The 27,881-nt window shown below is 44.1% G+C and overlaps 1 protein-coding gene across 2 annotated transcripts; it reads right to left on the bottom strand.

The window, feature by feature from the left end:
* Window positions 1–27,874, bottom strand: eif3s6ip (eukaryotic translation initiation factor 3, subunit 6 interacting protein). 2 transcript variants are annotated; one of them, XM_069909825.1, is made up of 15 exons: window positions 27,758–27,872; window positions 22,638–22,680; window positions 20,843–21,053; window positions 18,227–18,306; window positions 17,495–17,556; window positions 15,882–15,951; window positions 13,169–13,242; window positions 12,010–12,181; window positions 10,656–10,810; window positions 8,384–8,554; window positions 7,704–7,837; window positions 4,423–4,596; window positions 3,252–3,441; window positions 2,200–2,280; window positions 1–630 (listed from the first exon to the last, which is right to left on the bottom strand). In XM_069909825.1, the coding sequence occupies exons 1-15, from the start codon at window positions 27,788–27,790 to the stop codon at window positions 595–597; spliced, it is 1,686 nt and encodes a 561-aa protein (XP_069765926.1). In that variant the 5' UTR covers window positions 27,791–27,872; the 3' UTR covers window positions 1–594. The 2 variants fall into 2 exon arrangements, with proteins under 2 accessions (XP_069765926.1, XP_069765927.1); XM_069909826.1 differs by lacking the exon at window positions 4,423–4,596 and having other exon boundaries at window positions 27,758–27,874.
* Window positions 27,875–27,881: the final 7 nt, after the last annotated feature.

Raw genomic sequence — 27,881 nt, 5'->3', positions numbered from 1 at the left:
TTATGGAAAGATGGTGTAATTTATTTAACCAAATAGATCCAGATGGCCCAATGAAAATAAAAACAATTACAGATGGGTCACTAAGGCAGAGGTTTTAGAGATATGAAGCAGAGCCAATCACTGGTCTATCATTCTAATTTACTTGACAGTCAAGTCTATTTCATGGAGTTTCCTAATCATTTGCAAATTAATAAGATACAGACCTTTGGGTGTTGGTCTGCCCAATATCTGCTTTTGTGAAAACAACACCAAGGCATGGAGTGTCTTATGAATATTGTGACACATGGCTTTAACTTTAATTCTACTAGAGATCGCTGAAATTTTCTGGGAACACGAGTTAACATGCACCTTATGCCTTCTGACAAAGTGGTATCAGGTCTTGTAGAGAACTAGACGTGTGCACAAATAAAGCAACCACTTTGCTGTGACCAAGGTGCTAAATTTGCTGACTACATCTAGTCGGGCAACACATCCAGATCTTCAGATACATCGAGAACAATAATTGCAGGGATGTGCTCAGTGACCACCAACTGCAGTTGCTGGGAAGTAGCAACTCTTCGGGCATCCTTCACTGCTACGGGACCACAGCCTTCATTACCGCGGGGCGATTTTCTTCAGGCTTCGATTAAGCTACAAAATTAAAACAAACGTGAATACTTGGGCTGGAAAAGATGAATTGATCCCTGTCACTCACCCGGGATAGAGATGCAGCCACTCCATGCAACCAAAAACAGAGACTTTTACACATTAAAAAAATTGTCCTACAGCATGGTAGAAGCAGATTCCTGCCATTTAAACCCGTGAACCCAATTACATTATGATCAACCTACAAACCTATACATTTTGAAGGATGGGAGGAAACCCATGCAGACATGGGGAGAATATAGAAACTCCTTGTAGACTGCACGGGTTTCGAACCCCATTTGCTGGCGTTGCATTAACCACTATGCTAATTACACCACCGTAATTACACCACCCTAATTACACCACCCTAATTACACCACCCTTATTACATCACCCTAATTACATCACCCTAATTACACCACCCTAATTACACCACCCTAATTACACCACCCTAATTACACCACCGTAAGTTTGCTGGTGATCAACTCCTAACCCCTCCAACAACAACTGGACACATTTCAGCTCGTCACATCTGGCCCCGCACTCCTGGCATTCCCAATCCTGGCTCCATACTTGTCCTACATTGCAGGCCCTGGCCCCGCCACTCATATGGATTCAAGTGTTCCCATTCCCAATGCAACCCATTTTAGGGCAAACAAGAAATACCCAATGCTGCCGGAAAAGGCTCTAGAGCTTAAGGAAATTGCTCTGTTTACCATTACTCCCCTAGTAGGTGAATCTGCAGATAACGTCTGAATATGTGCATTCTTATCTGTATCACAATTTAGATATTCAGCTTTGTATCAGGCCCCTTTTGTCCATTGAGCCTGTGCCATCCAATTATACCCAATTAACCTATACTCCCAGTATGTCTTTGAACAGTGGGAAGAATCCAGAGCACCCGGAGGAACTCCACAGACACGTACAGGACGTATAAACTCCTTGGAGACAATGCCGGATTCAAACCCCGATCTCGATGTGCTAACTGTGCCGCCCCAATGTTCATATTCATTTTGAGGATCTGGGTGACACCGGCGGAGCTTTTATTGCTTAGCCTTAATTGTTCAATCCAAGGGTGCTGAAGGGTTCCTGATCATGTCGGAGGTTCAGATCTGAAGCTAGGGTTGCCCATGGTTTGGACTAGGGTCTGTGTGAAATCACTGGAGACATTTCCATGGACACTCGGTGACTTGGGGGAGGGGGAAACACACACTCTTCTTCCTTCTGTTTCTCTGACCGTGAGGTGCTTCAGGCAATATCTGCCGACGGTGAATCTGTCTGCCTTATAGCAGGCAAAAATCAATTTTGTGTAATATGACCCTGTTTTTGGTGACATGACAATAAATTGAATCTTGATCTTGAATCTTAGGTCAGGCAGCCTCCACCAATAGAAGTGGTCAGTCAATATTTAGGGTTGGGATTCCAGCAGTTTTTAATGTTTGTTTTATGACGTTTTCCTCTTTGGCTTCAAGATTCAGGAGCACTTAGATGTCGGCAATGGCAATAGGCCAACCTGGAAGAATCCTGATGATAGCAGCAAGACCCTCTCATTACAAGAGATGATGTTCAGCTCACCTCCTCAAATTTGTGAATCTGCCTGATGAAAAAGTCTCCGTATCGCCTGGCCACTTTGGTGTCTGCGATGTGGATCATATCCTGAAAAAATGGGAAGCAGAAAAGATGAAACAAAAATGGAAGCAATTCCATTAAACACTTAACCAGGTTGCCAGAATCTCGAATGAGAGATAAATCAGTCAGCAAAACAATCCTTCCAGCCTACTGTCAATCTGGAGATTTCAGATTACTGGAATAATAAAGTTAAAATCCCGGTATCTAAAATTCAAGCAACTGGCAGCCTCAAGCAACCGGGGGAAAAAAAATAAAACAAATAGGAATAAAATAATGGGGTAAAAATATTTAAAATTGTAACATAAATGTTCTCTGACGTAACAAAGATAACTTTGGTGAAGATGGGAGCCAGTGGAGTGCCTTGGTCATGCTCTGCTCATAACAAGAGTTTGATTAAAGTTCTGTTTGAATAAAATGGCATCGCCCAAGATGAAGAGCTGGTTGATGCCGTATGCCTTTGGGGCGACTCTCTTAGTGTCTCCTTATCCCTGCTTAGTAAGAGTGGCCCCGGTCAAAGGCTTTATCTGTAAACTTGGGGGGGGGGTTAATTATCTGTAATGTAATTGTTCATCCTGTCCCGCATCGGACTTGTCAGCCACAAACGAGCCTGCAGCTGACGTGGACTTTTACCCCCTCCATAAATCTTCGTCCGCGAAGCCAAGCCAAAGAAAGAAAGAAATTGTTCATCCTTCAGATGGCTCCGTGGAGGGGGAGGAACCTGCAGATGCAGCGAAGGTTAAATGTTTTCAAAGAATGTGACTGAAAATAAAAGTTTTTAAGGTTTATATATTCATGCAGGTGAAGTTTGTTCTATGCAAGTACAATATAGTACCTTTTTTTAAAAAAAAAAGTTTATTCTTAATGCAGGTATCAGTTAGGCATTATAAGAGTAAGTCTCAAGGAACTGGAAAATTCACTTATCTGGCATTTACCAAACCCCATAGGTGCTGGATAACAGGGATTTTAGTGTAGAAAATCCTCATAGATAAAGAGCGCACCTTGTCGATGTAGAAGTCAACCTCAGAGGCAGACTGAAATTCACCATCGAGGGCTGAAATACCACTTGTCCACACCAGGTTCTTCATCTTGTGCTTGAAAACCAGGAGGTTGATGCGGAATTCCTGTTCGGTCATGTCAAGGAACCCAGCCAGCTTGACAACAGGCATTGTGGTATACAACTTTAGGAAACTTCAAGAGAAAACAACACGTCAACATAAGTTGCCATAGGTACTCTATGGTTAGTAAGGGATTGCTTAAGGTGGAGTGTGAGCAGAAAAAAAGATGAAAACCACTAGTTTAGAAGAATCTGGGTCAAATGCAAGCAATGGGCTCAGGGAGGCAACTTGGCTGGCACAGACAGGTTGTGCTAGGGGGCCTGTTTCAGTGCTGCACAACTTAATGGTGTAAACAAATCAGTAAAATTAAGTAGTTTTGAAGGAATGAGCGTGGACGCTGTGCTGAACAGTTAATTGGTGCCCAACTCTTTTTCAGACTCTTAAAAATTTATAGGGTCACCTTGGTAAAGAGCTATCGTGTGCAGTTTTGGTCACCTAACTACAGAAATTATATCAGTAAGATTGAAAGAGTGCAGAGAAAATTTGCTAGGACTTTGCACGGACTTCAGGAACTGAGTCACGGGGAAAGGTTAGGACTTTATTCCCTGGAGCGCAGAAGAATAAGGGGAGATTTGATATTTAAAATTGAGGGGTATAGAGTAAATGCAGGTAGGCTTTTTCCACTGAGGGTAGGTGAAATATAAACCAGAGGTCACGGGTTAAGGGTGAAAGGGAAAAAAGTTTAGGGGAAACTTCTTCACACAGAGCGGCGGGAGTGTGGAATGAGCTTCCAGCTGAAGAGGTAATTTGGGCTAATTTTAAGAAGAATTTGTACAGGTACATGGATAGAAGTATGGAAGGCTATGGACTGGCTGCAGGTCAGTGGGGCAAGACAGAATAATAGTTCGGCATAGACTAGAAGGTCCTGTGTTGTAGTGTTTTATGGTTCTATCCAGCCTAAATGCATTTTATAGCTTGGACTCAGTTACCAAAGAGGTGTTCATTTGGACAAGAAATCCCAAATTATTTTGCCAGAAATCCTCTCACTGTCCCCAACGTCTGAGCATCACATTTATAGAAGGCCACCATCTTGGTGCCTGTTGAGCTCATGTACCTACGGATGGTGGAAAGCACAGTCTGCTGCTGCACCTCGTCCATAAAGACTTTCAGCTGCTGCAGGAATGGCTCCTTGTGATAGTTGGCATGGACAGAGTCATAATTTGGTACCACAGGCGACAGGAACTTGGGACAGGCAAAACTGAACAACTCCTCAAATATCTGCATCTCCCTGGTAACAAGAAAAGGAAAGATTATACAAGAAAATAATTTTAAGATTAAATTTTTTGGTATTGATGGAATACTTAACCTCCCAAACCCCACAGGTTAAAGAATTCTAAAGGCTCACAAGGTGAAGAAATGACTCATCTACGTGCTTTCTTCGAAGAATAGTCACAAATAATTGATGAGAAGTGGCATCTAACCTCTATATGCCAACTTCCCACAAACAGATAATGTAATTGTTTGCCATAGTGATGCAGGAATAAACATTGGACAGGAAACCTCGGACTATTCTCCTGTTTTCCTTTGAAAGAGCACCATGGAATCTTTGATGCACCTCTGAGAGCAAATGGAGACTCGAGATCTCATCCAAAAGGCAACACCTGCAACAATGCAACACTCCCTTAATATTCTACTCAAGTATCAATTGAACCCATAAAGAGTTGAAAATAAGAAAACAGAAATGGAAAAGGAGGAAAGGTAATGATGGAAAAACGGAAAGAGAAGATAAACAAAATATAAAATGGCTACGCTGAACTATATGACTTTAAATATTAATGGAATACATAACCAAATTAAAAGGAAGAAACTACTAAATTTACTGAAAAAGGAAAAAATTGATATAGCATTTGTCCAAGAAACACACTTAACTGAATTGGAGCACAAGAAATTAAAGAGAGATTGGGTAGGACATGTAACAGCAGCATCGTATAATTCAAAAGCAAGAGGAGTGGCTATAAATGTATTCCATTAGAAAAAATAACATATAGTTTAAGAAATAATATTGAAATATTCGAACAAGTATGGGAGCCTTACATTAAATACAATAGCGAAAACCTACCGGGAACAAACATTACCTAAGTTGATGGAAGGAGAAGGAAAGAAAAGAATGGACTCAGTAGAATTTCTGGTGTATTTTTGTTGAATGACAACATTGTCTGACTGGCTTAATGCAACCTAGATTGTATACCTAAAATGGATGAGAGGGGGGGTGGGGGGGTGGCTTGGGAGGAGGGGGGGGGGGGGGGGGGGAAAGAAAAAGACACTGAATATGTGTGAAAAAGAAAAAGTGTATATCATGGCTAACGTGATTTATGGTGTGAAAAATAAAAAAATTAAAAAAAAAGTATCAATTGAACCCAAACCTTCCGAAACAGAGTTGACTGCTATCACATGACTCACAGGTGACATCCTATATCACCGTCATGTAATTGACAGAGAAACCCTTAAATAAAGCCATACAAGACCACATCAACCAAATATTTGGCAGCAGTCTTTGTGGATTGGAGTAATGTTACCCAAATGCTAAACCTTGGATGGTTGTCAGAATCAACTATGACCAAAATACTGGCCACCATTATGTCAACCTTCGACAGGAGCTCCATTAACAGCGTCCTGGCAGGCTGCAAGACAGAGTGGTACAATTGTTACAGAGAAATGGATCGAAGGTCAATCCACACCGAACCCAAGCCTGCTAGGAGCAGAAGGCAGCAACGCAACCCAATTTGTAGAGACGAATGTGTACAGCAATTCATTCTTCCCCAGCACAATTAAAGGATAATCTTCACCCTACCATACACACACACAACCAGACCCAATTAAAGATAGCCCTTCAAAAATATCCTCCTTAAGCACACCCTCCTCCACCTCCAATTTAAATTCCATACCAAATATTTTGGAGGACCAAAAACCATAAGAGCGGCAGAGAGGATCAATGGACTCTTCCCCCCCACCCCCAAAATCAACGTGATCTAGTGGGATTGGTGTCCGAAGAGGGCGCACAAAATCATGAAGTCCCCTTCCACCCTGCACACGGCATCTTTCAGCTGCTCCCATCGGGAAAGAGATACTGGAGTTTAAGAGCCAGCACCGCCAGGCTGAGAAACAGCTTCTTCCCAGGAGAAATGAGAAGGCTGAACGACCAAAGGAACCGCTCATATTGACCCTCCGAGACTCTCATATTTTAAAAAAATTTATTTGTATCTATGGATACTTGTCCTGTATTGTTTGTATTTTAAGTGTGTTACATCTGGTTGTGTGTCTGTGTGTTTTGTACCAAGGTCCAGAGAACAAGGTTTCATCGGGTGACAATAAACTTGATTTGGCTCATTTCTTGCCAGAATGTACCCTACCTTCTGTAATGTACTGTGAACTTTGTGCTTCATAAGTATTAGTGTCTCACCAACCCAATTGTCATTGTTCTGCCACCAGTAGGAAAACTGAAACTCAACTATAACCCTAAACCTAGTCTCTGCAAAATGCTCCTTGAAACACACTTCTTTAATGGCTTTCTATCTCCTTGTATGGTTTATTATCAAATTATAAAGTATCACCTTGTGGAGTAATTATGAAGTATCACCTTGTGGAGTAATTATGAAGTATCACCTTGTGGAGTAATTATGAAGTATCATCTTGTGGAGTAAATATGAAGTATCATCTTGTGGAGTAACTATGAAGTATCACCTTGTGGAGTAACTATGAAGTATCACCTTGTGGAGTAACTATGAAGTATCACCTTGTGGAGTAACTATGAAGTATCATCTTGTGGAGTAACTATGAAGTATCATCTTGTGGAGTAACTATGAAGTATCACCTTGTGGAGTAACTATGAAGTACCACCTTGTGGAGTAATTATGAAGTATCACCTTGTGGAGTAACTATGAAGTATCACCTTGTGGAGTAACTATGAAGTATCATCTTGTGGAGTAAATATGAAGTATCACCTTGTGGAGTAACTATGAAGTATCACCTTGTGGAGTAACTATGAAGTATCACCTTGTGGAGTAACTATGAAGTATCATCTTGTGGAGTAACTATGAAGTATCACCTTGTGGAGTAACTATGAAGTATCACCTTGTGGAGTAACTATGAAGTATCACCTTGTGGAGTAACTATGAAGTATCACCTTGTGGAGTAACTATGAAGTATCACCTTGTGGAGTAACTATGAAGTATCACCTTGTGGAGTAACTATGAAGTATCACCTTGTGGAGTAACTATGAAGTATCACCTTGTGGAGTAACTATGAAGTACTTTGGAACCTTCTGCTGAATTTATAGATGCTACATCATGACAGGACAGCTGAATTGTTGCCACATTAAGAACAAAGGAGACGTACCCTTTCTGCATGCGCAGCATCTTGTCTCCATATTTCTCCCGCAGCTGTGTGTGGATACTCTCATCGATTCTCATCGGGTACAGCGTCAAGGTGATTGCCAGCAGACTGTGCATCTGTTCATTCTGTTTGTTTATCTACAAGCAGATTTAAAGTCATGTGGAGGAAGACAGAAAACAAGAATTTTCGTTAACCCTGTCCAGTCTTGTCATTTATTCCCAGACAATTGTTTGGAAAAACAGTGTATCAGTTAGCAAAATTAGTACTGAGGTTGGAATCCCGCGCTGTCTGTAAGGAGTTTCTATGTTCTTCCCATGTATGCATGGGTTTTCCCGGGGGGGTGGGGGGGGGGGGGTGTTTCCAGTTTCCTCCCTCCCACTGTTTTAAACGTACTGGGGGTATAAATTGGGCGGCATGAACTTGTGGGTTTAAATGGCCTGTTACTGTGCCGTGGCCCGCAAGGGAGGGGGGGGGGGGCGCCGTAGGAGCCCCAATGAGAATGGCTGGTGTAGAGAAATGTTAATCATTTGAATTAAACATCTTCAAATAAGATGAGGTACAGCAATCATAATCACTCTGTGTCGGTGCTGATCTGTGATACAAGAATCAGTCATTGCTTCAAGTTTGCAGGACCTGACCCATTGATCATTTCCAGGTTTGTAACAAACACTTCTAAGATTTACCATTTCATATTTGTAGGTTGAGCGCTGAAACATGTTTTTGGTTCTCTGAATGTACAATAAAATGTTGGCAAAGACGCGAATCGAATCCTGGTAACGACGCATCATCAAATAGGCAAAGCCCACGTAGTAATAAGTTGTGACCTGGCATTCCGGTACCCGCGAGTACATACTCTGCAATGAAATCAAACAGTGGACTTCAAATAGCTTTATGACAAGTCTTCCAAATTCCTAAACCATACACTTGTCAGATTCAAACAATCAAATTGTGTAGGATCCCCATAGATCTAGCAGCCATTATGAATTATTGCGTTATGGCATTCTCCCTTGATTTAGGATGCTAAAAGGGCAGCAAATGAAATGGGTTTAATGGCTATTCCTGCTCATCTGTTTTATTATTACAGGTTTATTATGTGGCAGAATGGGCCAGCAGTTTGAAGATTTTCAGTATCTGTAACTTTACCAGGTGTGAAATCTACATAAGAAAAATAACCCTATACACTTGTGAAATCGTCAAATTTTTTGGACCACTTTAAAAGGGGTCGACTTTTACACAGGTTAAACTTATGACCTCGTTAAGTGTCTGCATCATTCAAGGCAATGCTAGCTCAGATGGCCAGGACCACATGGTAAGAATGCCATTGGGAACGCAGATGGGCGGACGACTGGGGCGAGGATCCACAGTTGGAAGTTTGGATGGGCGGGCAGCCGGAGCGAGGATCCGTGGTCTGGAGCTTGGATGGGTGGAGGGGGGGCTAGGGTGAGGATCTGTGGTTGGCAGATTGGAAGGGCGAGTAGCAGAGGACGATGATCCACGATCAGTTATTCAGATGGGCTGGGGCATTGGGAGTTCAAATGGCGGGAGATTGGGGGCGAGGATCCACAGTCGGGAGATTGGATGGGCGGGAGGCCAAGAATTTGGGAGCTTGGATGGGTAGGTGGTCAGGCCAAAATATTTGGTTGGGGGGGGGGGGGGGGGGTCGACTTTTACATAGGTCATACTAAAACACCTGAATTTTAAGGCCAAAAAGGTGGTGGTCACACAGGATCAACGATTACATTAGAAAATACAGTAGCCTTATTCTATTCTCAGTCATAGGTCAGACATATTTTAGGAGCTTGCAACTGGGAAAAAAAATTAATGATCAGCAAAGTCAGTTTTAGCACAAGAATTAACACCATATTCTTTCTTTGGCTTGCCTTCGCGGACGAAGATTTATGGAGGGGTAATGTCCACGTCAGCTGCAGGCTCGTTGGTGACTGACAATTCCGATGCGGGACAGGCAGACACGGTTGCAGCGGTTGCAGGGGAAAATTGGTTGGTTGGGGTTGGGTGTTGGGTTTTTCCTCCTTTGTCTTTTGTCAGTGAGGTGGGCTCTGCGGTCTTCTTCAAAGAAGGTTGCTGCCCGCCGAACTGTGAGGCGCCAAGATGCACGGTTTGAGGCGATATCAGCCCACTGGCTGTGGTCAATGTGGCAGGCACCAAGAGATTTCTTTAGGCAGTCCTTGCACCTCTTCTTTGGTGCACCTCTGTCACGGTGGCCAGTGGAGAGCTCGCCATATAACACGATCTTGGGAAGGCGATGGTCCTCCATTCTGGAGACGTGACCTACCCAGCGCAGTTGGATCTTCAGCAGCGTGGATTCGATGCTGTCGGCCTCTGCCATCTCGAGTACTTCGATGTTGGTGATGAAGTCGCTCCAATTAATGTTGAGGATGGAGCGGAGACAACGCTGGTGGAAGCATTCTAGGAACCGTAGGTGATGCCGGTAGAGGACCCATGATTCGGATCCGAACAGGAGTGTGGGTATGACAACGGCTCTGTATATGCTAATCTTTGTGAGGTTTTTCAGTTGGTTGTTTTTCCAGACTCTTTTGTTTAGTCTTCCAAAGGCGCTATTTGCCTTGGCGAGTCTGTTGTCTATCTCATTGTCGATCCTTGCATCCGATGATCAGAAATAAACGCATTTTCAGAAAAGCAGAAGGCTCGTCACCCAAACATCAGAGACAGAAAATACTTCATCTTAAAATGGAGAAACTAAATCATTAACACGTACACTCCTTCGTCTACTTCTTTTCTTTTATCTCCCTTTCAATCAATTACCGTTTTCAAATCTCTTGTAAATATGCAAATCTGAAAGTCCACTGAAGTGAACAAATTTCAGTTTCTTTGCGATAATGGCATTTTCAACTCTTGCAGTGAAACCCCAACATTCATCAATTGGCATATAACAATGAAGAGCAGGGAATCTAATCTTAATTAAGTGAAACGCACCTTTTTATTGAGTTCAATGTTCTCGAGCACTTTAATGGCCTGGTAGTAATCTCCAAGGAGCGAATGGAGACGCAAGAGCCCCACCAAGCTAAAATATCCAAGCATCTTGTATAGGGAATGACGGCCATACTCTCCAGCAACGCTCTCAGGGTCTCCTGCAATCAAACAATAGGAGATGCTAATACAAGAATGAATACAAATTTTCAAGCCAGTTGGTTTTAAGGAACATCTAAACTAACAATTTGGTCACGATTAAGTTTGAGGGAGTACATTACATGTTGGATGGACTTTCAAAAGCAGCGAGTTAGCAACTAAGCATGCAGACATTCTGGGGTTGTGAAAAATGCTACAGGAAATTGACAGGCACAAAGTTTGATACCCATCTTACTGTCATTGATAACACTGGACAATGAAGATTTTGCTTCCTGAACACTTTTGGGTGTATTTTATGGATTTTGGGATGCCGATCCAGAAATACACCTTAAAAAAGTTTCCCATCTCATGTTGTTGTTTTGATACAAGCTATTTTTGTGATTTCTTGCCATATTCTAAGTCTATTGGTATATTATCCACAAAACAAGTTTTTTTGGTCAGTCCAATTCATTTTCTATATTCGCACTAGGACTTCTTCCCTGCTGACTTTGGTACAGTCACTGACAATCAAGGAAAAGCAGTATTAGGGAAACTGGAATCCATCAATGCTGGCTGACTATTGTTGGATACCGAGACAAGAGGCATCAGATGCTGAGTACAAACAAAATTCAGCAGCAAAACATTTTTAGGTCAGTTGAACTAATGCAATGTGTCGGCGTCATTTTGCGATTAAACAGGCTAAATTCAATAAAAGTTAATTCAATGTTTCTCCAACTTCCTACATGATACAGCAAATCGGAAATTATCTTTGTGTTCCGCTTGAAGTTTTCTATCATAATCCCCAATTCTTTTTCAGAAAGCAAATCTTTTGAAAAGATGTGTCCAATGTAATGAAAACGAAACAGATACAATTAATGGTCAATTCAAGAATTAAAAGTTGAAATACAAATTCAGAAGATACACAAAATTAATCCCAAGCCTGTGAAACACTGCATAAAATTTAGTTTGGAACAGAGCTGACAATCCAGCACTTTGGACCTTAACAAACTTCATTTACAGAGCAGAGACAAATACAAGATTATACAGGTTTATAATTTGTTAACGCAAAACAAACAAACAAAACAAAGAAAAAGAACCATTCCTGTACAGAAAATAAAAATGTTTTTTGCTTTTAATATTTCCAAAAAAAGTCGAGACTCAAAAGCAACAAAAGGAGAGACAATCAGTATCCTCGCATAAATTTAGAGCCATCAACACTTACCTCCACTAGTGTAGACTTCCAGCTGGCGGTTAATGTTAGATTTATCGACCAGGGAATGCAATACATTAAGGACACTGTGAACATTCCAGATTTTGGGATTTGACCGTAGAAATTCAATTTCCTCCTCCGACTTTTTGGCTGTTTTGCAACGGTACTGACTGAAAGATTGGAACTGTGCAGAGAATGGGGTTAAAAAATTGGAATGGAAGATTTCAAAAGAAAGCATGCCAACATTTAACCCAAATCAAAGGGAAGTACCAGTACATTTCACAGAAAATAGTTGTTGGGGACTCCAAAAGAGCAACATTTCTATTTGTGATCAAACCCAATGCATGGCTCCAATCTGTAGACAGATTTGATTCCTCTGGCAGACACTCAATCAGTCCTGATCAGTGTTGCAGAGGTAAGAAGCAAATATTGTTCAACTATAAACACATACAACTCAACCCCAAAATGTTGGTTTGGTATCTTTATATCTTTGCTGTGTATACTGTTTGACCTGCTGAGTTTCCCCAGCCTTGTGTTTTTACTTCAATCACAGGGTCTGCAGACTTTTATGCTTTCCTCACATATCAGGACAAAGGACCTGTACTGTGCTGTATGTTCGGCAAAGGAGGAAAAACCCAACACCCAACCCCAACCAACCAATTTTCCCCTGCAACCGCTGCAATCGTGTCTGCCTGTCCCGCATCGGACTTGTCAGCCACAAACGAGCCTGCAGCTGACGTGGACTTTTTACCCCCTCCATAAATCTTCGTCCGCGAAGCCAAGCCAAAGAAGACATCACATACAACCCTGAGATTCTTTTTCCTGTGGGCGAGGCAGAATTACCACTTACTCACATATCCCTGGCAACACACTCAGAATGCCCTCACTTCATTTCATCATGTCTGATTAATGTTTTCTTCAGAAATAACCCATACACAATATGTACTTTAAAATCACTCCACATCATGATCTAAAAATTACTCATTATTTCTACACTTCATAGCTGTGGCAATGAAGTACAAGGCTGCAGGAAAGAAAAAAGCATCCCCTTCACTAGCATTACCCAGCTACTGCATCGGCTGCTGTACAAACATGCAAGCCCTATGAAAGGGATAAGAGGTGCTCACAGATGATATCCAGGCAAGTTAACCTGAAGAGGGCAGAAAGTCACCTGGTAAATGAACTCGTCAATGATGTCCCATAGCCACTGATTCGGGAGCTCCAGGGGAACAGGGCCATCAGCATCTGTTGGGATGACAGAAGATCGTTTTTCCTTTCAATATTTTTATTGATTGTTCACAAATATACATGTCCAAGACACTTATGGAATACTAATAATGATGACAGATTAGGTAACTCAACAAACTATAAAGCGTATAAATCACATTCAGAATATAAATATAGATACATCGAAGAAAATTTTTATCATGTGACTCTGAACCCCATCCCCATACCAACATTGTATGGCTAAAGAAAAAAATGCAACGGCAAATATTAAAATTTGGAATCGATATTATACCTAAAGATTGTGAGAATAGATAAGGAATGGTCTCCACAGCATTTAAAACCTTGCATTTGAGTTATTAATTAAGTAACAAATCTTTTCTAAATTTAAGCAGGACACAATGTCCCTCAGCCATTGAGCACAAGTTGGCGGGGCAGCATCCTTCCATCTAAACAGTATCGCACGTCTAGTCGAGAGAGATGCAAAAGACAGTACAACATTTAGTGGGAGTTTAAAGAATATCATCCTCTCCAGTTATACCAAAAAGATTTAAAGATAAAGTATGAAGCACATCTCTCCAATGTTTTTCAAGGCTAGGGCAGGCCTAGAACATATGAATTAGATCGAAGCCTTTCCTCTCCTGCATTTATCGCAACAAGAATTACATCTGAAAAGATTTGGGATAATACGACTTTAGACATATGAGCCCTATGTACCACTTTAAATTGTAACAAACAATGACGGGCACGGACAGAAGATAGTTTTGATTTAAATATGGAGTATCAGTGTCCGACTTATCGATGGAGGAACTATTCTTCCCAAATACATTCGATTGTTTGCTTTTCCAATGGTATCCAATCCATTTTTGCTGAGACTCCCTTTCAATCATTCACCGTTCCCACATTATTTATAAATCACCCACAACGCTTCAGCATTTTAGTCACTATGGTTGCTTGATTTCACTGCTACACAGAGTTGGAATTCGCTGACCATACCACGGGACTAAGTTATATGAAAATAGCCGCTGAGTCGGCATACAAGAGGGAGATTGAAAACTTGGCACCAACAACAACCTCACACTCAATGTCACCAAAACCAAGGTGCTGATTGTTGACATCAGGAAGGGAAAACCAAAGGTGTTCGATCCAATTATTATTGGGGGATCAGGAGGTGGAGAAGATGAGTAATTGTAGGTTCACTATCTCGGAGGATCTTTTCTGGACCCAACACGCTAATGGCATCATGAAGAAAGAACATTAGCACCTCCACTTCCTCAGGAGTTTGCAGAGGTTTGGCGTGACATTGGAAACCCCGGCAAATTTGTGGAAAGTGTGTTGACCGGCTGCATCATAGTCTGGTGTGTGTCACCAATACCCCTGAGCGTAAAGCCCAGGACATCACAGGTAAAAACCCTCCCCATCATCTACAGGGAATGTTGCTGTCAGAGAGCAGCAATAAGGATCCCCACCACCCAGCACACACTCCGTTTGCACTCCTACCAATAGGAAAGAGATATAGGTGGCACAAGACTCACACGGCCAAGTTTCAGGATCAGTTGCTCCCCCTCCACCATCAGACTCCTCAACAACAAACTCAATGAAGGACTCTTGCACTTTATTGATGTTTTTTCTCTGTGTTGCACAGTTTGTTTACATTTCTTTATTTGTTTAGATGTGTACGCTGAATACAATTTATTTGCATTATCAATAAGTGGTAATTCTGCCTCGCCCACAGGAAAAAGAATCTCAGGGTTGTATGTGATGTCATGTATGAACATACAGCACAGTTCAGGTCCCTTGGCTCTTGTTGTGCCGACCCATGTATTCCTTCTAAAATAAATACCAAACTCTCCCTACCCCATAACTGTCTAACAGTCTGTTAAATGGCCCCAATGTTTCAGCCTCCACCACCATCCCTGGTAAGGCAAATAGCCCCCAAATAGGCCTTAGGACACCGAGGAACAGATAAGTCGGTAGATTTTGGAATGGTGCAGGAAATACAGGGTTGTAGTTATGAGCGATTTCAACTTCCCTAATATTGACTGTCATCTACTGACTGCAAGAGGGATGGATGGGGCTAAATTTGTCAGGTGTGTACAAGAAGGATTCCTGACATAGTATGTGGTCCGGCCCACTAGAGGAGAGGCCAGACTAGATCTGGTTCTGGGGGATGAACTTGGTCAGGTGGCTGACCTCTTGATGGGGGAGCATTTTGATGAGAGAGATGTAGTCTTGACAGTAAACCTGAAATATGTTTACCAGGGCTGAATGGCTTTTGTCTGGACCCTACTTATTCATCATCTTGGTCTACATATCAGAAGGGAACAGGATATTGGTATTTAGACCAAGTTCAACTGTGGCTTTGATCTCATTCTTTTATTACTCCATTGGTTTTTATAAAGAACAAACTCCAAAGAGGCTTCCTCTTGCTCAGTATCACCCTCATTCCAGCCCTATATGCTTCTCTATTCTAAGGATGTATATAGTCCAAATTAGCATTCTCTTAAACATTTGAATTAATTAATTTGAAAATACATGATTGCAAATTGTGCCAATTTTTATCTTTTCCCTTTCTTTGGGGAAGGGCAGGACAATGAAAGATGATGGGGGAAGGTGTTTTCAACGGAAAACAAAAACAAGTATTTCATGAAAATTCTTACTAAGAATGTAGTTGAACAGATTGCAGTAATTGTAGTAAGATTCGAATCTCTGTTCCAGCGTAGGTCCACCCTAGGAAGTGCAAGAAATATTTAATGCTTAAACACCAATGGTTCCCCAGGTTATGCATATTATTGTAAATATACTTTAGCTTGGAGTCGATACAGTGGTAGGGCAGTCAGTGATGCTGCCTCTGGACCCATGTTCAACCCTGACCTCTGGTACTGTCTGTGTGGAGTATGCATGCTCTCTCAATAATCAAGTAATGCAGTTTGCTCCAACATCACCAATATTTGCCAGTAGGTTAACTGACAACTATAAATGACCCCTTCATCCAAGTAGCCAGACGTGTCAAAGGGGAATTGAAGGACATGGCAGAGAGGCTTACAGAGAAACAAGGAGAGATGTACTGCCAGACTGAGTCCACCCGCAAATTGGAGGAACAATACCTCATATTCTGACTGGGCATCCTCCAACCGAATGGCATTAATATTGACCTCTAGCTTTCGTTAAACCACCCCCTCACTTCTTCCCTCAATCACCTTCCTCCAGTTCTGTCTCTCTCCCTTTTCCCGGTCTTCTTTTGCACAGACAAAATCAATTCTCACCTCCCCATTTTTCCATATCCAATTAACACCTTTTGTTGGTCTGGACCCCCTCCCCCAGCCAGTACTGTCTCTCTTCTGAGATTTCTTGTTTCTTGATTATTCCTAGAAGAGCCTAAGCATGAAACATCAGCAATATATCTTTGTCTTCTATGGATGCTGTGAGAGTGGCTGAGTTCCTCCAGCATTTTGGTGTGTTTTTACTATAATCACAGTGTCTGCAGACTTTCAAGTTTCTCTCGAGGTGAAATTGGACCTATCGGATTGCTCCCAGTGTGGACAGTTAGGTTAAAAGGCCTCTTTCATTTTAATTTGTAAAAAAATTTAAATTTTAGACACACAGCACAGTAACAGGCCCTTTTGGCTCATGAGCACGTACCATGTTGACCTGCAACATTTGTACGTTTTGTGGGAGGAAAACGCAGCTCCCAGAGGGAAGCCATGCAGACTCTGGGAGAATCTACAAGCTCCTTACAGACAGCACTGGATTCAAACCTGGGATGTGGGCGCTAACTGCTATGCTGACCGCGCCATCCATTTTCTTGAACAAGATTGTATCGAAGCTTAAAAATGGATCAATACTCAACTTTCCTTACCAAATCCTCAACATTTTAACACTAAATAACTGAATGAGGCACATTGTACTGTGAACTTTCCAAATAGCATGAAATAAGTCTACAGTTTTCTACCATCAGGTATCAAGATAAGAGAACTTACTGACTGAATGAAATTTGAAATGCAAATCATAATCAAAAATAAGACCCTGAAATGACACATTTTGTATATTGAACAAATGTTAAATTTGATTTTTATAGATGAGGATAGGCATAGAGATTGAAAGTTTAATACACCAAAAAGAGTCATTGTGTGACTTTTAACCCAGAGGAACTTCTGTACTGTTTTATATAAATTATCGAACACCAGCAAGGAACCATAAAGTGAATGTGTGGATTTACATGGTTAATACTACTGAAAGTTGTACGATAAAGAAAGTGAAATTGCCAACTTACGCTGACTTTAGCATAAATGTGTCTGTAGTAGAGCTCCTTATACAGAATAAGAGAAACAGCATCTGGAACAAACAATTGATGAAATCTCAGCTATTACTTTTATCAACAGTAGTAGTAAATTCAATAGTGCAATAAAACCCCCGATATCCAACAACTATGGGGATTGTTAGATGCCAGATAAGTGAATTTTCTGGTGGCTTGAGATTGCATGTTGTGTGACAAAATGACTGCGAGGGGCGCCAATTTTAAACATTCGGATTTTTTTAAACCTATTTATTTTCTGCTATTTTTGTGACAGTTGCTCGAGGCTTTCGGTTGCTTGAATTCCGGATACTGGGAATTTTACCATAAAAGCATAGTTCTGCCAAGAGAGAGCTCGGAGATTTATTGCTTGGAGTGGGACAGGAAATGCAGGAGAGAAGAAATTTTGGGGGGGAGGGGGAAGAAGGGGGAGGTTTAAATAAAATGACATCAGTTCCAGTCAATGTCTAAATGTTATGGAGGATGGAGAGGCTCCTGTGGTTTGCACCTGAAAACTGTTGCAGTTCCACCTACATGGTGTCTCAGATGATTGAGTTTTGAGAAGTTCCCCTGACGCTGAAGATTCAACCAATTAAAAACAAAGAAAAGGTGCGTAACAAATAGTTTTTAATTCTATTGCCAAAACATGCATCATGCAGGATTAAACTAGTGCTTTACAGGAGTATTTTTATCAAGGAATACAAACTGTACCATTCCGACATATGGAGGCAATAGCTTCCGCTTCCGGCCAGGGAGAGTTTTTGAAGAACCTCTCTGTCAGTTTATTCCAGCTGAAAGGAAATAAAATTTGACCCCCATCAAGAAATTAGCAGCTTCAAAAAAAAAACAAACAACGGAAAAATAAAGATCTCCCCCCCCCCCCCCCCCCCCACCCCAGCTCGACGTGTGCATTCCTCATAGTCAGTGGTTCACCTGGGCGATCCTGAGATCATTTATAGTGAGATTCAGAAAGAGCACTATATGAGAGAAGGGATGAGTACAAAATGAACAACGTATGGCATAGTTAGCTTAGCGGTTATCATAACGCTGTTACAGCGCCTGTGACCGGGTCCTGGGTTCGAATCCCGTGCTGTCTGCAAGGAGTTTGTACGTTCTCCCTGCATCTGCGTGGGTTTCCTCCGGCTGCTCCCACCGTTCAAAAATGTACCGGGTTGTAGGTCATTTGGCAAGGACCCATGGGCCGATTGGGCCTGTTACCCTGCTCTATGTCCAAATTTAAATTTAAAGAACCACAGACGCTACCTCATTTTGTCTTTTTCCTGCATTTAAAAAAATTATTTTGAAATGTGGTTTATATAAATGTTTGCACTGTGTTACCACAAAACAACAAATTCCGTGACACGTTCATGACAATAAATTCTGATGAAGAACACAGCATGTTGATAGCAATATAGTGTTGCAGATGGGATTTTGGATGATAGAGACAGGATGGGGTTTTTTGGGTAGGAATATATGGGTTGGCACAACATTAAGGGCCAAAGGGCCTGTACTGTGCTCTCTTCTCTTTGGCTTGGCTTCGCGGTCGAAGATTTATGGAGGGGGTAAAAGTCCACGTCAGCTGCAGGCTCGTTTGTGGCTGACAAGTCCGATGCGGGACAGGCAGACACGGTTGCAGCGGCTGCAGGGGAAAATTGGTTGGTTGGGGTTGGGTGTTGGGTTTTTCCTCCTTTGCCTTTTGTCAGTGAGGTGGGCTCTGCGGTCTTCTTCAAAGGAGGTTGCTGCCCGACAAACTGTGAGGCGCCAAGATGCACGGTTTGAGGCGATATCAGCCCACTGGCGGTGGTCAATGTGGCAGGCACCAAGAGATTTCTTTAGGCAGTCCTTGTACCTTTTCTTTGGTGCACCTCTGTCACGGTGGCCAGTGGAGAGCTCGCCATATAACACGATCTTGGGAAGGCGATGGTCCTCCATTCTGGAGACGTGACCCATCCAGCGCAGCTGGATCTTCAGCAGCGTGGACTCGATGCTGTCGACCTCTGCGATCTCGAGTACTTCGACGTTAGGGATGAAAGCGCTCCAATGGATGTTGAGGATGGAGCGGAGACAACGCTGGTGGAAGCGTTCTAGGAGCCGTAGGTGATGCCGGTAGAGGACCCATGATTCGGAGCCGAACAGGAGTGTGGGTATGACAACGGCTCTGTATACGCTAATCTTTGTGAGGTTTTTCAGTTGGTTGTTTTTCCAGACTCTTTTGTGTAGTCTTCCAAAGGCACTATTTGCCTTGGCGAGTCTGTTGTCTATCTCGTTGTCGATCCTTGCATCTGATGAAATGGTGCAGCCGAGATAGGTAAACTGGTTGACCGTTTTGAGTTTTGTGTGCCCGATGGAGATGTGGGGGGGCTGGTAGTCATGGTGGGGAGCTGGCTGATGGAGGACCTCAGTTTTCTTCAGTGTCGCCGAGAATATTCTCCCAGAATCACAGTGCGGCTTTCGCGCAAACAGAGGAACTACTGACATGGTCTTTGCCCTCAGACAGTTCCAAGAAAAGTGCAGAGAACAAAACAAAGGACTCTACATCACCTTTGTTGACCTCACCAAAGCCTTCGACACCGTGAGCAGGAAAGGGCTTTGGCAAATACTAGAGCGCATCGGATGTCCCCCAAAGTTCCTCAACATGATTATCCAACTGCACGAAAACCAACAAGGTCGGGTCAGATACAGCAATGAGCTCTCTGAACCCTTCTCCATTAACAATGGCGTGAAGCAAGGCTGTGTTCTCGCACCAACCCTCTTTTCAATCTTCTTCAGCATGATGCTGAACCAAGCCATGAAAGACCCCAACAATGAAGACGCTGTTTACATCCAGTACCGCACGGATGGCAGTCTCTTCAATCTGAGGCGCCTGCAAGCTCACACCAAGACACAAGAGAAACTTGTCCGTGAACTACTCTTTGCAGACGATGCCGCTTTAATTGCCCATTCAGAGCCAGCTCTTCAGCGCTTGACGTCCTGCTTTGCGGAAACTGCCAAAGTGTTTGGCCTGGAAGTCAGCCTGAAGAAAACTGAGGTCCTCCATCAGCCAACTGTGCTCTAGTGTTCCATGATTGACAGACATGGAGGATGTCTGCTGGGAAAAAAAAAAAACAGGGAATATGTGCCCTTGACCATCACGAACCAAGCAGCCTGTTGGATAATTCCAAGCTTTCCTCTACAGGAAAGCTCGATCAACAGTCACAATGAAACGACAACAAGATCCCACATTTCAATAAGGATATCCTAAAATATAAGGAAATTGGCAAATATTTAAAATACTGCACAAATGATCTTCTGGTTTTACTGGCCTACTAACTTATAAATGACTTGTACCTGTTTTCATAGATATCCTGAATCTCATAAAGCTTCTGTTCAATCACATCACTGGACACTCGATTGGACTGCAACTCATAAACCTTCTGATCAATCAGGTCAGTCACAGTTTTGTAGAAGTATTGGATGAAATTTTTTATGACTTCTGGGATCACGTGGTAAGTTTGCTGCTCATACTGTCGCTCGTAAGCAAGATCTTGCTTGGGATCCCCTGAGAAAACACATGTACTTTTAACAACACTGGCAAAGGAAACAGCTGAGGACAGTTGCACAGAATTTAATACCCATAGTTGTCATAAAGAGTGCAACAGAAACCTCTTCCTTCCAGCCCCAGTGCTAAAACTGTAATGAAGGCAAAACATCAAACTTTGCAATTTTACACTGTGTGAGGCAGAGGTGACTTCCAAGTAGGCAGACCAAAGACCTTGACCATAGAAACAGCACAGAACAGGCCCTTCTAGTCTGTGCCAAATCATTTTTCTGCCCAATCCCACTAACCTGCACCCAATCAATAGCCCTCCGTACCCCATCCATCCATGTACCTGTCCAAATTCTTCTTAAATATTAATATTGAGCCAACATTCACCACTTCAGCTGGCAACTTGTGCAATCACTCCCACCACGCTCTGTGAAGAAATTCCCCCGAAACCTTTCACCCTTAACCCATGTCCTCTGGTTTGTATCTAACCTACCCTCAGTGGAAAAAGCCCACCTACAAGTTTAAATACCTCTATCAAATCTCCCCTGCACTCCAGGGAATAAATTCCTAACATGTTTATCCCTGTAACTCAATTCCTGAAGTCTGGGCAAATCTCCTCTGGACTCTTTGTCTTGATATCTTTCCTGTATGAAGGGCCTAGGCTTGAAACATTGGTTACCCATTTCTTCCTATGGATGTTGCATGACCTGCTGAGTTTCTCCAGCACTTTTGCATATTTCATTGCAATCACAGCGCCTGCAGACTTTCCTGTTGAGCTCGAATGTGCTTCACAGGTTACAGGTTATTTTTTTAAAAAAAATTATTTAATATAAAACCACTTAACAAACATATTGCAATATTTCAAACTTAATCCATATGGTATTTTTATATATATATATATATATATAAAGGAAAAAAATATCAAAGGAAGAAAAACCTCCTTTAAACCCTCCCACCCCCTCTAGAAACTTAAGGGAGAAAAAGAAAAAGGGACAAGAAAACCACAACAGGAGCACTTCACTTTCCAATACTATATATATGAGAGAAAGGGAATGCTCAAGATTCATTTAAATTTTAATACCAACAGTTTGTAAATATGGGCTCCATATTTCACAAAATGAATGATATTCATCTCATAAATCGTAATTTTCTCAAGTGGAATACAACTCTGAATTTTTGCATGCCACCTATCCATTCCCAAATTAATATCCGACTTCCAAGTTATAGAAATACATTTTCTAACTGTTGCCAAACCAATTTGAACAAATTTTACTTGATACATATTCAATTTTAATTTAGGTTTAATCCCTCTAACATCTCCCAGTAAAAATAACATTGGATCCTGTGGGGATCTTACTCCAGTTATTCGTTCTAATAAATTACCCAGATCAAGTTTAATCGTGGAACACGGCCAAGTCAAATGCAAAACAGCACCAACTTCTTGCCACATCTAAAACGTAAATCTGAATAAATATAATTTATATTATGCGACTTTTGTGGTGTTAAAAATAATGGATGAATAAAATTATATTGAACTAATCAATATCTCACATTTATTGTACTAACAATAAATAAAAGAGGTAAATAAGGATTTACCGGTATGAAGGTCATAGTCAGCGTTATAGGCATAAGGATCATACTGCGAACACAAGAAATAACATCAGTATCAATTCTGTGAAGTGCGAAACACCACAAATTAGTGCATAAACTTTCAGATTTCAAGTGTGCGTACATTCAGTTAGCGCAACACTAACACAACACTAGGGACGCAGGTTCGAATGTAACACTATTACCGTGCTGTATGTCTACATTTGAAACATTTAAAATCTGTAAAAATAATTCACCCCACAATAATTTCTTAACTCTAAGCATATGAAGTGATACAATAAATACTCAACCACTAAATACGACAAGTTAAAAGAGTGCAAAGAAGCTCATTAGGGAATACATTTTATGCTCAGTAGAAATTTGCAGTATTAGGTTAACATGCATGTACCAAAGTCTGCTTAATCTTTAATACCTGTACACCACATTCAGGATTTGGGTCATAAGTAGCAAGTAATATTTGCACCATGTAGGCCCAATGATCACTGTTGAGTGGGATTACCATTATGGAGTACAGTTTAGACCAGAAACACAACTGAATCCTCCACATAAATACAATGGTTGTCAACTATCTAAATGCTGAGTACACCGTGATGCATTCTGCAATTAAAAAGTCTTTCCAATACTTAGAGGATTGTAACAGAATGCTTCACACTTGTCCAAATTGACAAGAAGGTTAACGACATATAGGAAAAGGAGGGAGCCTGAGCTGGCAAAATAATTCACCATCTTAAATGTTCATTCCATACAAACACAGATTCGGTGCGTCCCAGGCGAGGGAACATGCTGCAGAACTACGTCGAAAACTCACAATGAACAGCTAGATGTACAAGGGGAGTATTTGTATGGAAAAGCAAGCACTTCCAAATGAGATGAAACCTACCTGTGTGAAGATAGCATGTATTATGAAACAAAGTTTGTGCTGCTACATTGTTCTGATGAACATGATTGATAGGAGTTTAGTGATTATATTGCTGAAGCAATAATCCAGGAGTTTATACTAAGGACAGGTGACCTGAATTCAAGTTTCACAATTCTAATGGATGATTTAAATTTGGTTCATTAAACAAATCGAGAACTATCGGTTTTATCAATGTCCTTCAGGGAAGGAAATTTGCCATCCTAACTGACTCGTATAGATTCAAGTAATGCGGTTAACTCTCAATACATGATACATTCCAACAAATAACCCAGAGAAAACAAAAAAAGCTGTAGATGCTGGAATTCTGAGCAAACCAAGAGTCGTTGGAGGAACTAAGCAGGTCAGGCAGTGTCCACAGGTCGAAATGGTCCGTCAACACTTCGTCAGGCCCCTTTATCGAGAATGTCTCAATAAAAGGTCATGGTCCAGAATACCTGCTGAGTCCCTTCAGCAGTTCACTGTTCATTCAACAAATCGGCTCATTCAAATTGCATTAGGAATGGGTAACAGTTACACTGAACAACAATTTTTTTCCAAAAGATTCGTTTCCTGAAAAAAAATGGAGATTATGAAAGGCAACTTCAAACTGAACACAACTATAAATTCAGATTTGCTGTACCACCTAGGATGTTGGAGAACCATTAAACGAACTTTCATTAAATGTAACATGTTTAATTGCAAAATAATGCTGACACATTGTGTTAGTTCACCTGTCCTAAAAATGTTTTGTCACTGATTTTTGTTTGTACTCAGCATCTGATGCCTCTCATGTCAGTGTACAACAATACTTGGCTGGCATTGATGGATTCCAGTTGCCCTGATACTGCTTTTCCAGGTTCTCAATGTCCTGGTGAAACCTTTCACTGTGTTCATCACTGACTACACCAAGATCAGCATGGAAGAAGTCCAAGTGCAAATGCAGAAAATTAATTTTCAATGACATGTGGCACTTCATGGTTTTGTCTGCTTGAAGCATGTTAAAAATGACAGGAAATCACAAAAATAGGTTATATCTAAACAAGGGTATTTTTTAATTTAATGTTTCTCCAAATGAATAATCAATTAACTAAAGATACTGCCTTACTTTTTGTGCTTTTTAAAATATTTTCCATTGTAAGATGGTTATAATATGAACGTTTCTGCTATGATGCTGCCACAAAACAATTTTGTGACTTATTCACGACAATAAATTCTGATTCTAAACACGATACAGCAAATCTGAAATTATCCTTGTGTTCATCTTGGTTATCTATTGTAATCCCCAATATTGAGTGTAAAACACAGGATTCTGTTGTCACCGTGGTTAAGTGAAAAAAAACACACAAATGCTGGAGAAACTCAGCAGGTCAAACAGTACCTTTATGTAGCAAAGGTAAAGATACATCACCAATGTTTCGGGCTTGAGCCATTCATCAAGGTGTGGGGGGAACATGAGAGATTTCAGAACAAAAGGGAAGGGGGGAGGTAGGTGGTGAGGGAGGGAGGGAGATGAAAGGTGGGTGGGGAAAGAGGACTGCAGGAAAGGGGGGGGGAGGACCGCAGGAAAGGGGGGGGGAGGACCGCAGGAAAGGGGGGGGAGGACCGCAGGAAAGGGGGGGGGAGGACCGCAGGAAAGGGGGGGGGAGGACCGCAGGAAAGGGGGGGGGAGGACCGCAGGAAAGGGGGGGGAGGACCGCAGGAAAGGGGGGGGGAGGACCGCAGGAAAGGGGGGGGGAGGACCGCAGGAAAGGGGGGGGGAGGACCGCAGGAAAGGGGGGGGGAGGACCGCAGGAAAGGGGGGGGGAGGACCGCAGGAAAGGGGGGGGGAGGACCGCAGGAAAGGGGGGGGGGAGGACCGCAGGAAAGGGGGGGGGGAGGACCGCAGGAAAGGGGGGGGGAGGACCGCAGGAAAGGGGGGGGGGAGGACCGCAGGAAAGGGGGGGGGGAGGACCGCAGGAAAGGGGGGGGGAGGACCGCAGGAAAGGGGGGGGGAGGACCGCAGGAAAGGGGGGGGGAGGACCGCAGGAAAGGGGGGGGGAGGACCGCAGGAAAGGGGGGGGGAGGACCGCAGGAAAGGGGGGGGGAGGACCGCAGGAAAGGGGGGGGGAGGACCGCAGGAAAGGGGGGGGGAGGACCGCAGGAAAGGGGGGGGGAGGACCGCAGGAAAGGGGGGGGGAGGACCGCAGGAAAGGGGGGGGGAGGACCGCAGGAAAGGGGGGGGGAGGACCGCAGGAAAGGGGGGGGGAGGACCGCAGGAAAGGGGGGGGGAGGACCGCAGGAAAGGGGGGGGGAGGACCGCAGGAAAGGGGGGGGGAGGACCGCAGGAAAGGGGGGGGGAGGACCGCAGGAAAGGGGGGGGAGGACCGCAGGAAAGGGGGGGGGAGGACCGCAGGAAAGGGGGGGGGAGGACCGCAGGAAAGGGGGGGGGAGGACCGCAGGAAAGGGGGGGGGGAGGACCGCAGGAGGGGGGGGAGGACCGCAGGAAAGGGGGGGGGGAGGACCGCAGGAAAGGGGGGGGGGAGGACCGCAGGAAAGGGGGGGGGAGGACCGCAGGAAAGGGGGGGGGAGGACCGCAGGAAAGGGGGGGGGGGGAGGACCGCAGGAAAGGGGGGGGGGGGAGGACCGCAGGAAAGGGGGGGGGGAGGACCGCAGGAAAGGGGGGGGGAGGACCGCAGGAAAGGGGGGGGGGAGGACCGCAGGAAAGGGGGGGGGAGGACCGCAGGAAAGGGGGGGGAGGACCGCAGGAAAGGGGGGGGAGGACCGCAGGAAAGGGGGGGGGGGAGGACCGCAGGAAAGGGGGGGAGGACCGCAGGTAAGGGGGGGAGGACCGCAGGAAAGGGGGGGGAGGACCGCAGGAAAGGGGGGGAGGACCGCAGGAAAGGGGGGGAGGACCGCAGGAAAGGGGGGGAGGACCGCAGGAAAGGGGGGGGGGAGGACCGCAGGAAAGGGGGGGGGGAGGACCGCAGGAAAGGGGGGGGGAGGACCGCAGGAAAGGGGGGGGGGGAGGACCGCAGGAAAGTGGGGGGGAGGACCGCAGGAAAGGAGGGGGGGAGGACCTCAGGAAAAGAGGGGGGAGGACCTCAGGAAAGGAGGGGGGAGGACCTCAGGAAAGGAGGGGGGAGGACCTCAGGAAAGGAGGGGGGAGGACCTCAGGAAAGGAGGGGGGGAGGACCTCAGGAAAGGAGGTGGGGGGACCTCAGGAAAGGAGGTGGGGGGACCTCAGGAAAGGAGGGGGGAGGACCTCAGGAAAGGAGGGGGGAGGACCTCAGGAAAGGAGGGGGGAGGACCTCAGGAAAGGAGGGGGGAGGACCTCAGGAAAGGAGGGGGGAGGACCTCAGGAAAGGAGGGGGGAGGACCTCAGGAAAGGAGGGGGGAGGACCTCAGGAAAGGAGGGGGAGGACCTCAGGAAAGGAGGGGGGAGGACCTCAGGAAAGGAGGGGGGAGGACCTCAGGAAAGGAGGGGGGAGGACCTCAGGAAAGGAGGGGGAAGGACCTCAGGAAAGGAGGGGAGAGGACCTCAGGAAAGGAGGGGGGAGGACCTCAGGAAAGGAGGGGGGAGGACCTCAGGAAAGGAGGGGGGAGGACCTCAGGAAAGGAGGGGGGGAGGACCTCAGGAAAGGAGGGGGGGAGGACCTCAGGAAAGGAGGGGGGGGAGGACCTCAGGAAAGGAGGGGGGAGGACCTCAGGAAAGGAGGGGGGGGACCTCAGGAAAGGAGGGGGGGGACCTCAGGAAAGGAGGGGGGGGACCTCAGGAAAGGAGGGGGGGGGAGGACCTCAGGAAAGGAGTTGGGGGGACCTCAGGAAAGGAGGGGGGGGACCTCAGGAAAGGAGGGGGGGGACCTCAGGAAAGTGGGGGGAAGGCTGATCAATGTTTTCAGGAACAAAACCTTTTGGGGGGAAAAAAAATTGCTGTCCAGTGTAAATTTAATGTTTTAACTTTAAACTCAGCAGATAGATGGAGGGTGAGAAGACGGATGGACACATCTAACCTCTTCTGAGGAGAAGTTACAATAACTTTAGGGTTTTTTTCTAGATTTTCCAACAAGAAAGGAATTAGATAAAAGAGCATCTGAGTGTGAAGGGTTGGGTTTTAATGCTCCCCCCCTCCCCCCCCCCCCAAAAGCAGGCCTCAAACTCTCTGGGGGGGGGGGGGTGACAGACACAGAACCAAACCTTCTGAAAGAGAACCCGTCCCTCTCCACAGACTCACCTCCGCCGTATATTCATCCACAAAACCCGACATCTTGGCTTCTTCCAGCGACACGAGATGAACAGCCCTCAACGCGGTGCTTCACGGATCAGAGTCCCCCCCCGGACCCCGCGCTGCTGCTGCT

Source organism: Narcine bancroftii, chromosome 13, assembly GCF_036971445.1.
Source record: "Narcine bancroftii isolate sNarBan1 chromosome 13, sNarBan1.hap1, whole genome shotgun sequence".
NCBI lineage: Eukaryota > Metazoa > Chordata > Chondrichthyes > Torpediniformes > Narcinidae > Narcine > Narcine bancroftii.
Note: the sequence above shows the minus strand (reverse complement) of the source record. Positions and strands in the feature narration are given on the sequence as shown.

Coding starts and splice junctions, on each gene's coding strand:
- eif3s6ip (XM_069909825.1), bottom strand. CDS start 27,790: ATGTCGGGTTTTGTGGATGAATATACGGCGGAG. Junction 12,182..13,168: donor TTGACGAGTTCATTTACCAG/GTGACTTTCTGC, acceptor TTCTCTGCACAG/TTCCAATCTTTCAGTCAGTA. Junction 631..2,199: donor AGATTCACAAATTTGAGGAG/GTGAGCTGAACA, acceptor TTAATTTTGTAG/CTTAATCGAAGCCTGAAGAA.